General features: G+C 37.7%; 1 protein-coding gene across 1 annotated transcript; it reads left to right on the top strand.

Annotated features, from left to right (window-relative positions):
• Positions 1-202: 202 nt before the first annotated feature.
• Positions 203-17,307, top strand: LOC129240106 (uncharacterized). Its single transcript, XM_054875618.1, has 3 exons — positions 203-840; positions 932-991; positions 15,105-17,307. Exons 1-3 carry the CDS (start codon positions 832-834, stop codon positions 16,881-16,883), a joined length of 1,848 nt encoding a protein of 615 aa, XP_054731593.1. The 5' UTR covers positions 203-831; the 3' UTR covers positions 16,884-17,307.
• Positions 17,308-17,834: the final 527 nt, after the last annotated feature.

Consider the following 17,834-nt stretch of genomic DNA (forward strand, 5'->3'; position numbering starts at 1 on the left):
GTTGTTCAGTATTATTTCGCGGGCGTTCATATCGGTGCGGTAGGGAAGTCAGTTGGCGTGTGTGATATACTACTCAACTGAATTTAGTACTGCTTTGTAGCTTTCATTGTGTTGATATCAAATAAGTGTTGGCGGCAGATAATTTTTTAGAAATTTTCTAATCTACAATAAAATTTAATTCTGTTATTTTATCCATTAATATAAAATTAAAAACAAATAGAAGAATACAAACTTTTGCGCCAACGAAAGCACAACTTACGTACATCATTATACTTATAGCAGTTGCAAACAAAAACAATGTAAAGAAGTCAGTTGCAGCAGCAACAGTTGCTTTCATTTCATGGTATTGCTTTTTGTATTTTTTGTTTTGCTTTGCGTGAATCATTCGCAACCAATCACCTGACCGTCAAGCGGCCAAAATAGCCCCCCCAACAAATGAACAACAACAAATCGACAGTGTTATTGTGAGTGAAGCAACTCTCGTATTCACAAAACCGCGGCAGTCAATAACAGCGAAGGTAATATAGAAAAACCGGTTAACGGCGAGCCCGCACAATGCGCTTGCTCACGCGGTTTGTTTTTGTTAAGGCATACGCGTTTTTCGAACACCACTACGAAAAACTGGTTACGTCTTGGGCTAACAAATAGTGGACCGGTTCGGCGAGTTCCTGGTGGCTGGTTTCTGCTCTAACAACTGCGTTGTTGAGTGTTCTGGTTTCATTTACATACACACATACATATATACATACACCATATCGGGGAACGTTTGAACGGTTTGTTTTACGCTAAAACAGGCTTTGGCATTTATCATTACAGTTTCAGCCGTCGAACATGGCTAAGGTGAGTGTGTCGAATAAATTTTGCTTTTCAAATTTTTAATGCATGAAATTCAACTAATTTTCACTTAAATTTCTTTTCGGTTGAAATTTAGACACTGAAAAATACAGCTTCGTTTAAGGAAAAATTAATACCGGAGATTGGCAGGAAAAAGGTGAGTGTACTAAAAAATTTACAAATGTTTTGCGAAAGAAAATTGGTAGATGTTGTTATGATTTTTAGATGTAGGTAGTGCCTCTACCTGCTGCAGTAATAAGATTTTCTGAGCTTTGGGCTTCGATTTGTCTGAAATTTTGAACGGGTTTGAAGTTAATTACTTCCTGTTCGGTTTGTAAGCCTTGGGTATCATTGCAAGTGCAATAAGGGGTTAGGGTTGGTTAGAGACCCGAAAAAATTGTGATCAATAATTTTTTTGCTAGTCAATTGCTTTATTTTACGAAAATAAAACCATATCATTAATACGTCATGTTTCAAATTAGGTTAGGTTAGGTTAGCCTGGTTGGCATTATGCCACGCATAGACCTTTTAGACCCTAGCGATACCAGATGCCGACCGACCTCTATGAATTCTGAAAGTAGACATCATGTAGGATGTCAGCGCTTTTGGCGAATCTAAGCAGAGCTGGGAGATCCGCTTTTGAGACGTCCTCCAGACCCTCAAACAGTGGGACATGTTTCGAATTGACTTTAACTAAATTTCAAAAAATTAAAAATTGTAAAAGTTATTGCTGTTTGTGTGGAGCCCGTTTCTCCAGAAGTGCCTTGCGGTGATCATCACAAATCCTTGAAGACTCATCTAAAATCAATCAGACAAGAGAAATTAGTTTTATTAATAGATAATCTTGTGCCTGATCGAAGCTTTTTTCAAAATTAACAATATGGCGGCCTCAGGAAATATTTTTCAGATTTTCGAGAAAAAAACCGACAATTAATCGTTTTAAAAAATCGAAATTTTTGAAAACAATAAATTAATTTCAACAGCAGTATAAATTTTATTGAAATCTACCAAGCCGTTTTAAGTCACCAGTTCAAAAAACATAGTTTTGAGAAAAATGCATTTAAAGTTTTGCTATCGAACCAGAGCGCCCGAGCGCCCTTTGTTAATTGTTGAATAACTCGAAAAGTATTTGTCGAATGCACTTCAAATTTTCACCGAATATTTTTAAAATATTATAAAGGGTGTTTAAGTTTCAAGAGCCGGTGTTGATTTTGAATAAAATACAATTTTTTTATTATTATTGTCATTTTTCTTTATTATGATAATATTGGTATGGCTCAATTACGCATGGAACAAAATATTGGCCATGTGGCCGCCGCGGCCTCGGCGGCACACCTCTATCCGATGATCCAAATTTTCGATGACGCTGAGGCAAAATTGAGGTTCCAAGCCATTAATGTGCCGAATTATCTCATCCTTTAGCTCTTGAATTGTTGCTGGCTTATCGACGTACACCTTTTCTTTCAAATAACTCCAAAGAAAGAAGTCCAACAGTGTCAAATCACATGATCTTGGCGGCCAATTGACATCGCCGCGACGTGAGATTATTCGGCCATAAAATTTTTCGCGCAAAAGAGCCATTGTTTCGTTAGCTGTGTGACAAGTGGCATCGTCCTATTGAAACCACATATCGTCCACATCCATATCTTCCAATTCGGCTCGTAAAAAGTTCGTTATCATCTCACGATAGCAAACACTATTCACAGTAACTGCCTGACCGGGCTCATCAACGACGAGCGTGAGAGGTGCAATTGTTGGGCACGATGACGAGTTGAGGTGGACGGCTCTTCAACCACACTATCGCGAACAGCAGCAATATTTTCTGCAGTACGAGCTGTACGAGCATGCACTGGTGTTTTCATATCTCGTACAGACCCGGTTTGCTCAAACTTGTGCACAATTTTTCCGATTGTACGCACATTTGGACGTTTAAATTGACCGAAAAAATCACGAAGTGCGCGATATGCATTTTGGTTTGAATGCCCGTTTTTATAATACGCCTGAATAACTTTAACGCGTTGCTCGATTGTGTATCTTTCCATGGTTCAAATTGAGTTAGTGTGAAATTGAAAAATGTCAAATGAAATGCAAAACAAAACTTGACGTTTAGGTGTGGTTCACATTCAACATCGGCCCTTGAAATTTAACCACCCTTTACTTTAAGAAAACACAAAAAAAAATCCAACTTCTTAAAAATTCCGACTGCCCTAATCCCATAAATCAAGATATAAGCTACCTTTGCTATCTTCATACTTATTTTAATAAATTAATTGTTAAATGTCCGTCTTTATTTTCAAAAATAGATTTATATATGTGTATACATATGTATGTATGTATGTATGCATGTATGTATGTGGCCATAAACAATTTGAAAATAAATTTCAAAACATTGTAAAAAATTCCGCTTAAATTTTGTGGAATGATGGCAACACAGTGACGTTCCTGTTAGGCAGACTCGACTGCAGTAGGTACCCACCTGCCTCGATTGGAAAGTTTACAAATTCTGGTTCACTTCGAAATCTATTTCTTTCAAGAAAGCACAATTTTTACTTCGTGCAAAATTTCAAATTCGATGGCTGTGGGTACAAGCAATTAGCGCTTAAGCCCAAAATTTTGTTTTCCACAATTGACAGGCTCGATTTGTATATTATGCAGAATATGTTTTTAATAATAGCTTTTCAAAAAAGATTAATAGTGGGACACATAGTTGTGTTAGTAACATTTGTACGTCGAATTTGGCGCTTATTGCTAGTGAGCATAGAATTCATGATTGCTTCCAATGCCAAACATTTTTCTATTTTTTCTAGCGTAATTTTTCTATTTTTTTTCAAAAAAAAAATTTATTTCTTTCCTTGTTCATTCCTCTCGGGGGCATATGGCCTCGACAAGACTTGTCTTGCGTTGGTTTCGTTAATCTATTTGATTTCTGACAGGGTAGGTAATTAGCATGTCGCTACGAAAAAATATAGGGTGGGTCATGTAAAATTTGATTTTTGAATCGGCTATAAAAAAAAAAAAACTAATCAATATTTTTTCAAACTGTTGTTTTTTAATTTGAAGATTGAACATTTCATGAATGGCAACTTCGATTTCGTGTTTTAAAGCATCAATCGTCTCTAGATGGTTCGCATAGCATTTGTCCTTAACGGCTCCCCACAAAAAATAGTCCAACGGGCTTAAATCACAGCTCCGAGGCGGCCAATTGATATCGGAATTTCGGCTGATTATTCGGTTTTCAAAAACGGTAGCCAAAAGTTCGAGTGTAACTTTGCCAATGTGACAAGTTGCACCGTCCTGTTGAAACCAAGTGTCGTCCATGTCATCCTCTTCAATTTTTGGAAACAACTCGTTGAGCATGTCACGGTAACGCTCGCCATTTACTGTAACCGCGGAAGAAGAAGAAGACTCACCACTTTGGAAATAGGTCTTCAATATTTCTCAATTTTGTTCAAGCGTATAGCGCCCCATTTCGTAAATGTCAAACCTTAAAGTAAATTATGAACACATTTGACACGTCATTTGTGTTACCATTCTCAAAAAAATAGGTGGTTCAAAAAGCAAACGCTATATGGCCCACCCGTTAGTTGTGTTTTAATTTTAAGAAAATGTTGTTTTTGAAGTGAAACTTCTTTTGCCTCGAAGGATGAAACGCTGTGAGGAGTAAAACCATAGCGTTTCATCGACATGTGACGCTACGCCAGCGCCATCTGTTAAAAGCGTGGCGTGGATGAAACGCTGTGAGGAGTAAAACTAGCGTTTCATCGACATGTGACGCTATGCCAGCGCCATCTGTTAAAAGACTGGCGTGGCGTGTCGTCGTGAATGTAATGCGGTCGCCATTAGTAACGCGAGACGCGTCATAGAGTGTGTGTGTAGTTTTGAGCAAATCTTACAAACATATTTTGTTTTGTTGATTGATTTCTGTTAAATATGGCATCAAATCAAAAACGGAAACCGAAAACAGGTGCTGAACGGCAACGTGAGTATTTGGAGCGTAAAAAATTAAGAGCTACTGTTGAACACCGTGACAGTGAATCCTCCGGTTGTACGATAAGTGATAATTTGTCATCTGTGCATCAGGATATCGATGAAGAACATTTCTCCGTAAATCGATCAGTCGATGGGCGGTCATTTCATCAGTATCATGGACCTAATTATGTTGTGTGTGAAGCTATAGTTCATACAAACGATCCACTGCCATCAACATCGACTTATAGAGATTTCGTTTCTCCGATAGCACAATGTTCAAATGCGCCTGCAATAACGAGAACGAAAAAAAGCAATGCTCAAGTTTGCCGAGAATATCGTGCAGGAAAAAAAGCAGCGCGTGAAAATCCAGACAGTGATTTACATGAACTGAATACTGTGGACACGGCGGAGTGTACATCATCGGAAAATAATGCTCAACGTGTTGTAAGTGAATCCAGTTTAATAACTTGTCTCTCTTTATATTCATGTAAATAAGAAAATAGACGATATAATATATTTTATTCATAAAATATTGTTACCATATACTATGGCAGGGTCTGAGTTGCTAGGACAACATGATCATCAAATTCCGATGATTTTAAGTGGCGACTTTAATGTCAATTTTGCAGAAGAGCGATCAAAGACTCTAATAAGTTTCCTCAAAGAAAAATTAAATTTAAATATGGTTAATGATTGTGAAGTACCAACAACAAGATGCGGAACTACCATTGATGCAGTATTTCATCGATACCTTGATAGATTAGAATGTAGATCATTTTTTACGTATTTCAGTTACCATAAAGCCCTTGTTTCATTTTTGGAAAACGAATCCAATAATGATAATGACAATGCCGAGAACCAAATGTTATTGAGTACAATAAATTCATTTCTTTTTATATTAAAATAAATAAATAATTCTGTTTAATAAAATTCCATTCCATGCTTTCCATGACTTCTGCATGCATTATATTGAAATAATAGTTAAATTATTGATTTGTTGATAAAAGAAGTGTCACTTCAATCGTGCGGGTTCCGTGAACTACCACACACTTTCTTTTTTTTAATTTAATTTTAATTTTATAAATTTTTTTTGGATGTTTATAAATGATTGACATAAATTGTTTAGCTAAGCATTTTATTTGTTTCTGTGTCAATACTCTCCGCAAAATTGACTGTTGTTGGAATATTGAAAGATTCTACTCAACTTTGCAGTACGACACCCCCTCCCCCCCTCGTCGAATTATTCAAGTATTCAAGCTTGAGGTTGGTCAATTAGATCTTCTTAACTGAATACGTTTCAAGATTTGAATCGTTGCAGTACTGATAAAAAAAACTGAAATATTTATTATAAAAATGTTTGTGTTTATAAGAAAAAAAAAAACAACATGACTGACCTTTTATTTGACAACAAAACTAATAAAACCCAAGATTAAGAGAATACAACATTGCGCCTTCCCAAGTACAAAAAATAAACAAACAAAAAGAAGAGGAAGAAAAATCGAAAGTGAGAGGAAAACCAACAAATAAAATTTATAGATAATAGATAATAACACATTGGCAGAAAAGTCCCGGGCCTAGCACATAGATGGCACTAGTTTTATAGCATTCACCTCTTTTTCAGTTAGTACTAACCTTGTCCTACCGGTGCTGTCCTACGGCTGCGAGTGCTGGACATGACAAGCAAAGACGAAAGTAGCTTAAGAGTTTTCGAACGAAAAGTACTCCGAAGGGTGTTTGGCCCCATACGTTGCATCGATGGAACGTACCGAATACGCTACAACGATGAGTTGCTAAACTTATGCCAGGGAGAAGACGTCGTGAAATACATTAAATCCCAAAGGCTTCGATGGTTAGGGCACACTGTGCGCATGGAAAACAGCCGCCCCCAAAAATCTTTTTTATCAACGAATTGTCTAATGACCCGAGCCCGAGGACGTCCAAGGTTAACCTGGCTTGATCAAGCCATAGCCGAGCTACGAGTTAGAGAGAGAGAGAATCGCTACTTGATGATGATGATGATGACTAACCCAAAAAATACAACTGTTACAATTTCATGATATTCGATTTTTTAGTTCGTGAATTATTGTGCTAGGAGTGACTCTACTTTTATTATTTTCAAAACAATGGATTAAAAAGAGTTTCGTGTGTTAGTCTTACGCTGCTTCTTAATGGGGAAAAATATTGTTCAAGTCAAGCAATGGCTTGAAAAGTGTTATGGGGATTCCGCTCCTTCCGAAACGACAATAAATTTCTTTTTTGCTGACTTCAAACGCAGTCGTAGGGACACCGATGATGTACTACTCGGTGGACGTCCAAATGAGGCGGTAACACCAGAAAATATCAAAAAAATCCTCAAAATCGTTTTGAATGATCGAAGAGTGAAGTTGCGTGAGTTAGCTGACATCGCAAAGATGTCAAAAGAAGGTTGGCATTGTATTGCATGAGCCTTTGACTATAAGAAAGCTCTCTTCAAAGTACGTGCCGCGTTTTTTCACTGTTTTGTTTCATCAACACAACGCACCGTGTCTCAAGTCAATCAAACCAATGGCAAAACTACATGAATTGAACTTCGAATTGCTCCCGCATCCACCGTATTCGCCGAATTTGGCTATTCACAGCCCTAAATAAATTGCTCAGCGGTAAGAAATTTCGCTCGAATGAAGAGGTTATCGCTGAAACTGAGGCCTATTTTGAGGCAAAAGATAAATCGTTCTACAAAAGTGGTATTGAAATGTTAGAGTGACGCTGGAATGTTTGCGTAGTTCTTAATGGAAATTACGTTGATGAATTAAGCTAATTTTGAACAAAAAATAAAACGGGTTTTCTTTGTTAGGCCCGGGACTTTTCAGGTCATGTGTTAGATGCAGATAATATGCGACACTCAATTATTAAATTTGCCAAAAACAAAGTAGGTAATAATACAAATAAACCAGTTAATTTTCGTAAATAAACTTCAGTTTTTTTAATTTTTTTCGGTATTTCACGGGAATCTACTCCGAATCTTGGTATCGGCATGAAGGTGATGTTACTATTCTTGGAGCATTGAAGAGAAAATTTTTCTTCATATGGCTCTTCTATTTTATGACCTTTCTTAGACTAGTTTGATGTGGCAGAGATTTTTAGTTTACCGAGCAAAATGACTCAGAAAAATCTTCTTATGCTATGCAATTTTTTTTTCGGTTTGTCTTTTTGTAGAAATTTCAGCGCTGCTATTAGCGCTTGGACAAATGCCCGTAGAAAATAAATGAAACAAGAAAAAATAGCACATGAGGTTAGTTGGACAAAACCTGAAACCGAAATATTAATTTCACTTTTGGAACGCTATCCTCTACTTTATAATTGCACACACAAAGATTTTTCAAAAATTTACATTAAAGAAAAAACCTATGAAGAAATTGTGACACAACTTAAAAACGTGAAGCAAGAAATAACAGTGCAATCGTTGAAAAAAAAAATTAAAACGCTGCGCTCACAACTTTGGGCAGAGGCACGCAAAATTAAATTACTAAGCAAAAGTGGTGCCGCGGGCGAGGTGTACCAGCCAAAGCTTTGGTGCTACAACCAATTGCAGTTTTTACTTCAATCGAATGACGATGAGATTGAGGAAGTGAGCGACGAAAAAGTGTGTAGAAGTAAAACATTTTTAAAAACTTAATTTGCATAAGTTTTTTTGATGTCGTTCAAAAAAGAAATTGTCAAGCGCTAGCTTCGAAAGTGGCTTCAAACTGTATGTATGCATTATACGAGGGGGGTTCAATAAGAACCCGTGTTACAAATAAAGACAGCATTTAAAAAAAAAATAATTTTTTTCAACATAGTCCCCTTTTAAAAAGATACACTTCTCCCAACGCTCCGGCCATTTTTTTACCCCTCCAAAAATAGGATTTGTCGAACTCTCCAAAATACGCCTCTGTCTCGGCGAAGACTTTCTCGTTTCAATTAAATTTTTTCCCCATTTCTTTATGTTAGGAAACAAGAAAAAGTCGCAGGGACCCAGTTAGGGGGAACACCAGAGGTGCGGCAGCAATTCATAACGCAATTCATACAGTTTGGCGGCGACAACTCCAAATGAATAAGCTGGTGCGTAATGGTGGTAAAAAAGCACCTTCTTTTTCGTCAAATGCGGTCGTGTCTCCTTCAATTTTTTATGAAAGCGGTCCAATAACTCACTGTAGTATTGTCCAGTGATCGTTCTTGCTTTTTCTAAAAACTCCATCAGGATGACGCCGTTCGCATCCCAAGCAATCGTCGCCATGACCTTTCCGGCCGATAGGACTATCTTCGCCTTCTTTGGTGAAGATTCACTGGGAGAAATCCATTGTTTTGATTGTTGCTTAGTTTCTGGTGTGTAATGATGAGTCCAGGTTTCGCAACGGTGACAACTCGATGCAAAAATTCCTTCGGATCTCGCTTAAATTGCTCCCAACACTGCTTCGACGTTAACAGCCACATTCGCGTATTGTTCATCACGAGCAATCGCGGAACCCATCGGGCCATTTGCCATTCCGGTCGACACACCTATGACCTCTGTTACTCGCGCACTTTCGTTCGTCGATCAGCGAGAATCATGTCGTGGACTTTCTGAATAATTTCCTCGGTAACCACGTCTGCCGAGCTTCCTGCTCGCTCCTCATCAAAAACGGATGTACGCCCGCGCTCAAATTCATTGAACCAATAACTAACTGTGGTCATAGATGGCGAAGCGTCCCCATAGACAGCATCCAACTTTGCTCTTATCTCCTCGCACTTTTTCTCATCCAAAAACAAAAAGCAAATTACCGAACGACTCTGCGCTTTTTTCATCTTAGCGAAAATCACGAAACACGACTTACTCGAATACCTGCCAAATCCAAACTAACCTATCAATCAGTCTGAAATTTGTTTAGCCGTCGTTTGATAGATGACAGCATACGATGCTAACACCAACTTCCCTCAGGAACGCCCTTTATCATCAAACGCGGGTACTTATTGAACCGCCATCGGGTGTACATGAATAATCACTACACACATGAAAGAATCTGTCGAAGATTTTAGGTCCATTCCATAATAGACGCTAGGAGAGATATGTGAATGATAATCAAAGAGTAATCAAAGTGTAACTTTTTTGTTTCTGGCTGCATAGAGTAGAGATATATTATTAGCTAGTACGCCGTCCCAAAACTCATTGGCGCTTCAAAAATGAAAGGTTAGGCCATTGATTCCTTTTTAAATTATTCCATTAAAATGTAACACTTGCAGTCCTTTCACGCGCAAAACATTGGTTGAAATTAAATATTAAACTTATTTTTGAAACAATAGAGTTACAATATGACGAAGAAAACAAAAAAAGGATGAAACAGTTAAACACCGAAGTGCGTTTTTAAAACGCAGCGAGTTATTAATATTTTTCAACTTGTGTGCTTCTTTCCAAGACGAATACTGAAAACAATTAAATTTTTGAAGTGAAACTTCTTTTGCCTCGAAGGATGAAACGCTGTGAGGAGTAAAACCATAGCGTTTCATCGACATGTGACGCTACGCCAGCGCCATCTGTTAAAAGCGTGGCGTGGATGAAACGCTGTGAGGAGTAATACTAGCGTTTCATCGACATGTGACGCTATGCCAGCGCCATCTGTTAAAAGACTGGCGTGGCGTGTCGTCGTGAATGTAATGCGGTCGCCATTAGTAACGCGAGACGCGTCATAGAGTGTGTGTGTAGTTTTGAGCAAATCTTACAAACATATTTTGTTTTGTTGATTGATTTCTGTTAAATATGGCATCAAATCAAAAACGGAAACCGAAAACAGGTGCTGAACGGCAACGTGAGTATTTGGAGCGTAAAAAATTAAGAGCTACTATTGAACACCGTGACAGTGAATCCTCCGGTTGTACGATAAGTGATAATTTGTCATCTGTGCATCAGGATATCGATGAAGAACATTTCTCCGTAAATCGATCAGTCGATGGGCGGTCATTTCATCAGTATCATGGACCTAATTATGTTGTGTGTGAAGCTATAGTTCATACAAACGATCCACTGCCATCAACATCGACTCATAGAGATTTCGTTTCTCCGATAGCACAATGTTCAAATGCGCCTGCAATAACGAGAACGAAAAAAAGCAATGCTCAAGTTTGCCGAGAATATCGTGCAGGAAAAAAAGCAGCGCGTGAAAATCCAGACAGTGATTTACATGAACTGAATACTGTGGACATGGCGGAGTGTACATCATGGGAAAATAATGCTCAACGTGTTGTAAGTGAATCCAGTTTAATAACTTGTCTCTCTTTATATTCATGTAAATAAGAAAATAGACGATATAATATATTTTATTCATAAAATATTGTTACCATATACTATGGCAGGGTCTGAGTTGCTAGGACAACATGATCATCAAATTCCGATGATTTTAAGTGGCGACTTTAATGTCAATTTTGCAGAAGAGCGATCAAAGACTCTAATAAGTTTCCTCAAAGAAAAATTAAATTTAAATATGGTTAATGATTGTGAAGTACCAACAACAAGATGCGGAACTACCATTGATGCAGTATTTCATCGATACCTTGATAGATTAGAATGTAGATCATTTTTTACGTATTTCAGTTACCATAAAGCCCTTGTTTCATTTTTGGAAAACGAATCCAATAATGATAATGACAATGCCGAGAACCAAATGTAATTGAGTACAATAAATTCATTTCTTTTTATATTAAAATAAATAAATAATTCTGTTTAATAAAATTCCATTCCATGCTTTCCATGACTTCTGCATGCATTATATTGAAATAATAGTTAAATTATTGATTTGTTGATAAAAGAAGTTTCACTTCAATCGTGCGGGTTCCGTGAACTACCACACACTTTTTTTATTAAAAAAACTACTGGATTTAACAAAAACCATTGTTTGTTTATGACTTATTATTTTATGTTCGTTTCGGCCCAAACTGGCCGAAGCTCAGTTCGTTGCGGACTTAAAAATCGATGTTCGTTCGTTAACACTTATAATCCACTTAGCATCATTGCTCGATAAGCAATAGAATTTTCCTGATTTCGATGATACGGCAAGACAAATCATAAAAGTTCAGAGCAACGAGATGCAAACGGAGATTCAACAATGTGCATTTGATACGGTCCGGTTAAAATGTGGCTCCTCTAAAATGTGGATTCCACCCAAATAGTTTTTTTCAGATTTCTTAAAAAACTAAAAAAGCGCCAACTCGTCTATTTGTGAGGGAATTAGTCGTTGAAAATGTACTACAAAAAGATTCCTCGTGAAATTTTCTATATGCATACATACATACATACACGCATACATTTGCAAATTAATTTTTATTGGCTTCTGTGATGCCATTGAAAGACAGAAACATGAAAGTTTCCGATTTTTGGAGAAAGCGATCGGTGTTTTATTTGGTATAGACTTTTACTTCCTTTGTACATATGCAAATCAGGGGATCACTAGGTATCAGGAGATCAATAGTTGTTGTAGAACATTTTAATTCTTTAGCTAGAGCTCTTCTAAACTCATTTATTTTAGACTTATGGTAATTTAACTATAAACGAAGGGATTAAAATTGTGCCAATATTTCCTAGTTTTCTCATTTGCTCTCGCTAAAATCTAACAAAACACAAACGAACACTGCTCAAACAGCAGCTATGGGAGCAGTAGCAGAGCAACAGAAGCGAGAGTAATAGCGGTAGCGGGAGTACACATGAAGAATTTCGCAAGTAGCGAAACCGGCCTATTGCCAGTTTTTTACTACTGCTCCGACTACAAAGATATTTCAAAATTTGTTTTGGCTATTACTCTGAGTTACTGGCAGCAACGAAATGTAGCTTGGGCGGAGCAAAACAGTTTATCGTGCATTTTGCGCTACCTGCTCCACTAGTCATCTGTTCGAGCTCAAAGCAGTAGCGGGAGCAGAGCAGTGTTTTCGTTGATATTGCTGCAGCGAAATAGTTAACGCAAACTCTGTATTTATATGAAGAAAAAGTTTTTTCCAATAGCCTTCACCCCTCGGCAGGCAATGGCAAACCTCCGAGTGTATTTCTGTCATGAAAAAGTTCCTCATAAAAATATTTGGCGTTCGGAGTCAGCTTGAAACTGTAGGTCCCTCCATTTGTGGAACAACAGCAACACCACAAATAGGAGGAGTAGTTGGTGCAAACACCCAAAAAGGGCGTACGCGACAATTGTATATATATATACTTATATACATATATGTGTAAGTACATAAACTAAGTAAGACGCCTGTAAGTTTTTCGTTGTTTTCGAAAGCGGTTGCTGTTAGAATAAAATGTTTCTATAGTTTGCCAATGTTTGTTTTTTGTAATGAACTAGAAGAGAGAGAAATTCTAGAACACCTTCTCATGATGGATAGAATAATGAGATGGCGCCTATCGTGGTCCCGTTATTTTGCTCTCAGCGAATTTGACAACGAGTTACGTGATTTGGCCAGAATACCGTTTTCGTAACTTGATTTAGCATTTTTTTTTTGTTATTTAGTCTCGGAGTTTTAGTTCTTTCTTTTTTTTTAACATCTGGAGGCATTGCCCGCGATTGCAGGTTTATTTGTTGTTCTTCCATGATGGAAAGAATAATGAGATGGCGCCTATCGTGGTCCCGTTACTTTGCTCTCAGCGAATTTGACAACGAGTCACATGATTTTAACTCCAGTATGGCCAGATTACCATTTTCGTAACTTGATTTAGCTTTTTTTTTGTTATTTAGTCTCGGAGTTTTTGTTCTTTCTTCATGACATTTTTCTAGCCTGTTCTAATTAAAATGTAATGTTTATAATTTTGTAAAATATACATTTTTTAATAAATATTTAAATAATTCACTCAGTTTTATTTAGCTTTAGCTTTTTATTTTCGCATTGCCCGCGATTGCACGTGTTGTTGGTGTTCTTCTGTTTCGGCAGTCAAATCTCTCTCTCGCTACTGCAGTGTTGCCTAGCTTTGAATATAAAAACGCATTAAAATGCCCAAATAAAACACCAAATTTTTATTGAATCACTTAAAGAACTTTGTATGCGTGACAAATTGTCTTTAAAATATGCGTTTTTTTTTAATAAATGTGTGATGCTTATGTACAATTTGATTTATGAGTTTTTTTTGTTTAGCGAGACTATTTTGTTAAGGGAACAACTTATTTGCTGTATTTGACGTTATGTAACTAGATAAGGTATTCTTTTTGTAAAAACGTCAGTATGGTTTCTTTAGTATTTTCTGATATTTTGTGGCTTATTTTTACAATGAATACACCTCTTGATGCCCTATGTTCCACTAAGGATTGATGGCCGGAAGGAACGATTACACCTCTAAAGGTTTTAATCCGCATTCAGTAAATTCCTTTAAAATGTGTAAAAAGGTTTTGAATCTTAAGAATAGTTGAGAGAGGGACATTTAATATTCCTGCATAACCTTAAAAGGAGCAAAAAATTAAATTCAAACTATCAAAATATAAAATTTTATAAGAACCAACTAATTTTCTTTAGCATTAAAATCATCTTAGAGTGGCCTTTTTTAACGTTCCTTTGTATAATAATACAGTTTTTTTTAACTTAAAGTTTCGGTAGCCTTAAATTAAAAAAAAAGAAACAAACACAAAACTTCAAAATTTTCGCATTTTCGGTATAAAAAAGCACTAAATTTATAGCGAAGAGCAAATGGTTGGCAATACTGCACAACTCGAAAAAACGTGACGTCACGTACTCTCTGATGGGCGCAATCTTCTTTCTATCATTCTTGACACCTTCTATGTTCTTGCCCTGCGTTAGCTGGACCCCGAATGAAATGTTTAGGAACTCTACAATATGAGAGGTTAGAATGTCTCTGGGAGTTAGAGCTTCAAAGCTTAGTTAGATTCGGAAAAGACGCAGGCTAATTACATGAAGCTGACTACAAGAAAACGTAAAGGTCAAGCTCCATCTGGTACCACTAAGAACCAATATGATGGGTTTCAGCCAGCCAGGGCAACCTAGCTTAACTTATAGTTTGTTCATTTTATGTCTGCAGTTGGAAGCCAACGCTCGAATTTCGAATACCATCTAAAAAATTACGTATCATGATTTTTCGCCCACTCTCTCACTCTCTGATACTGTATTTTTCAAATTTTCAACCGTGACATAAACTAAAAGTCAGCTAAAATTTTTGAAACCACATTTTTTCGAATTCGAAACACATCCAAATAGAACATCTTATCTTCAGTCCAACCCTTATTCGCCAAACCAGTTTTGAGATGATACATTTACCATTTTTCAAAATTCTACTACAAACACTGATATTGAAACGTTCGTCTAATGGTACTGCATCATTTCAGGGTGGCAAGGATTACATTAACATCGATCAAACTGTACTGGAGCCGAGTCCGCAACGTATTCGCAACATTTTGACGCTGGAGGAGCGTGTTGCCGCCATAGAGGCTTACGATTGTCGCCCGATGTACACGAAGGTTGCGAAAATGTTCAACTGCAGCTGGGAACAGATCAAAAATATAATTGCTAATCGCGATGCTATTATGGAATTTTACATGGCTACCAGAAGTGCGGAAACGCAAAATGATCCCAATCGGCTAGAGGTGCGCTCGCGCAAAATACGCTTTTTGGGCGAATGTTTGTACGAGTACATACAACGTGCGCAGTTCCACACCAAGGCAAATGTGACGGAGGAGTTGCTGCGGATGAAGGCGATTGAGTTTCGTGATATCATACAAATCGATAATTTTATGCCCAATAAGGCATGGATCAATCACTTCAAAGCCACATACAATTTTTCGTTGTCGAATCGTCAAATCACGATCACACGCAGACCGCCTACCTCACTCGATCTAAAGGACATTATGACATATTGCACGAAAAACAAAGCGAAAACGGAGACGGCGAATCAGGTTTCGCCGGTGGAAGAGAGCAGAGAATCCGATTTGTACCGCACGACCACACGCATTGCCATTTCCGGCGAGAATGAGGCAGCGTTGCAGGAGATGAAGCAGCGCCGCTTGCGTAAAATCAGCTTTCTAACGAAAGCGCTGTTCGAGTATTGGCAACGCGCCAGACATCACCACAAAATGCGCATGAACGAGAACTCTTTGCGAAAAGTGTCTTTCGAGCTGAAGGAGATGTTGAAGATCGACAATTTCTATCCCGATAAGGAGTGGTTAAATCACTATATGACAGTCACATATCCCGCAATGTGCAAAGAGTCACACGATTCACGACCGCCGCCACTCTCGCTGGACCTAAAGGACATACTTAGCTACTGCAGCAGACAGGAGAATAAGAAGCAAGCGCCCAGCACCATAACGCTAGCGCCGAAAGAGACGTCCAAGCAGTGGGCAGGAGATGCAACGCTTAATACCACAACTACAACTGCGCCACTGGTGCAAATACACACCTTCAACTTGCGACGCAGTGATGAGTCAACTACGCCGCGCACTCAAATACTAATTCCAAGCCCCAAGCAACCGCCGTCTACTTTAGTGGCCAAAATTAAAGAAGAAATTGTGGAATTAGATGAAGATGACGAAGAGGATCAAGATGTGAAACCGAGTTTAAATGAATTGCTGCCAACTCCCACTTCACCTGCTGTGCCAGCTGTCAAATCGCAATCGAAAATGCCATTAACAACTGTAGCTGTGGCGGCGGGGCAAGAGGCACAACGTGAAACTAACATCACTGACAGTGGATCCCAAATACCAGCATTAAGGGTAGTGAGTTTAAGTGAATTAGTACCACCACTAGCACCGCTACCAGCTGCAGCGCTGGCCACTGCAAGCGATCCACAAACAAAAACAACAAATCCTAGTAAAAAACGCCAACACAGCGACCAACCAATCAACACCCATCAACCTTTGAAGATACAAAAGATCGAATCGATTGGTGTGCATGTTGAGCAAACAGTGCACAGTCCTGGCCATTGGTCGGAGCATAGTGATCGAGAGGAGGAGGAACTGCCAAGGCATGTGACTAATTATAAGGATGCTCTAAAATTGTTGAAGCCTTTAGAGGAATTCGCAATGCTGGAAGAGAACTATCGTGTGATCGGACTAATATCACAGCTCGAAAAGATATTCAAGCAACCACCGCCGAAAGAGGATAACTGAAATTTTATTCAAATGTGCCTAAGAAAAATTTGTATGATTCCTATGAAAGTAGCCTTAAGGCAGCGTTAACTTGTTTTAAAGTTAGTGCATGCACAAGAACAACAACAATTTCACACACATGCTTGAGTTTGTTAATACTACTAAAAGTACATATATATATAATATAAGTATGTGCATACAAGTAACGTATATGTATGTGTGTATGTAAATCTGGATGCGTGTACACACATACATATGCACATATGGCTGTAATCGATTATTGTGTTCTCACTTTATATTTGAATTTAATTTGCATAAGTATATAAAACTTTGTACATAACATCTACCCACACACATTAATACCTATGTGCCTTCTTTATTGCTTTTATGTTGTTGTATATACGCACATACATACTTATAAATACATATAATATTAGAGTTTTGCGGAAAAAATGTGGAATGTAATTCATTAGAGTTGTAATTTTTTTTGTTTTTTGTGTTCTTCATAGTTTATATTTTTATTTTTATTAATTTTAGTTTTAGTTAATATTTCATTATAAAATATTTGAAAAAAAAGTTTTAATTAATTTCGTTATTTTTTATTGTATGAGCAAATTTCTAAAACGCAGTAATTTGAAGGAATGGAACAACTCTCCCTCGCAAGGGCCCCCATTGATTTTGAAGAGTCCTCGTCAATGATCGCTCGCACTTGATGAATGAATTCTGCAGATCGAACAATGTCAGAAGGTTTCTCGTGATTTTGCGTTTTGCAACAGATTCTGCATCGCCACCTGACTCTTCCAGTTCACGGCGAACCTTATGAACGAAAGAAAGGCTGCAGCTAAGAAAATTAGAGATTTCTAAATCGGTGTGATTTGTACATATAGTGACGAAAACTGGATGTCTCTTCAGTTCTTGAGTTAAGTTTTAGTAGTAAAAAAATCATGGTTTCGGCAAATTATAGCCAAATAC

This window comes from Anastrepha obliqua, chromosome 3, assembly GCF_027943255.1.
Source record: "Anastrepha obliqua isolate idAnaObli1 chromosome 3, idAnaObli1_1.0, whole genome shotgun sequence".
NCBI lineage: Eukaryota > Metazoa > Arthropoda > Insecta > Diptera > Tephritidae > Anastrepha > Anastrepha obliqua.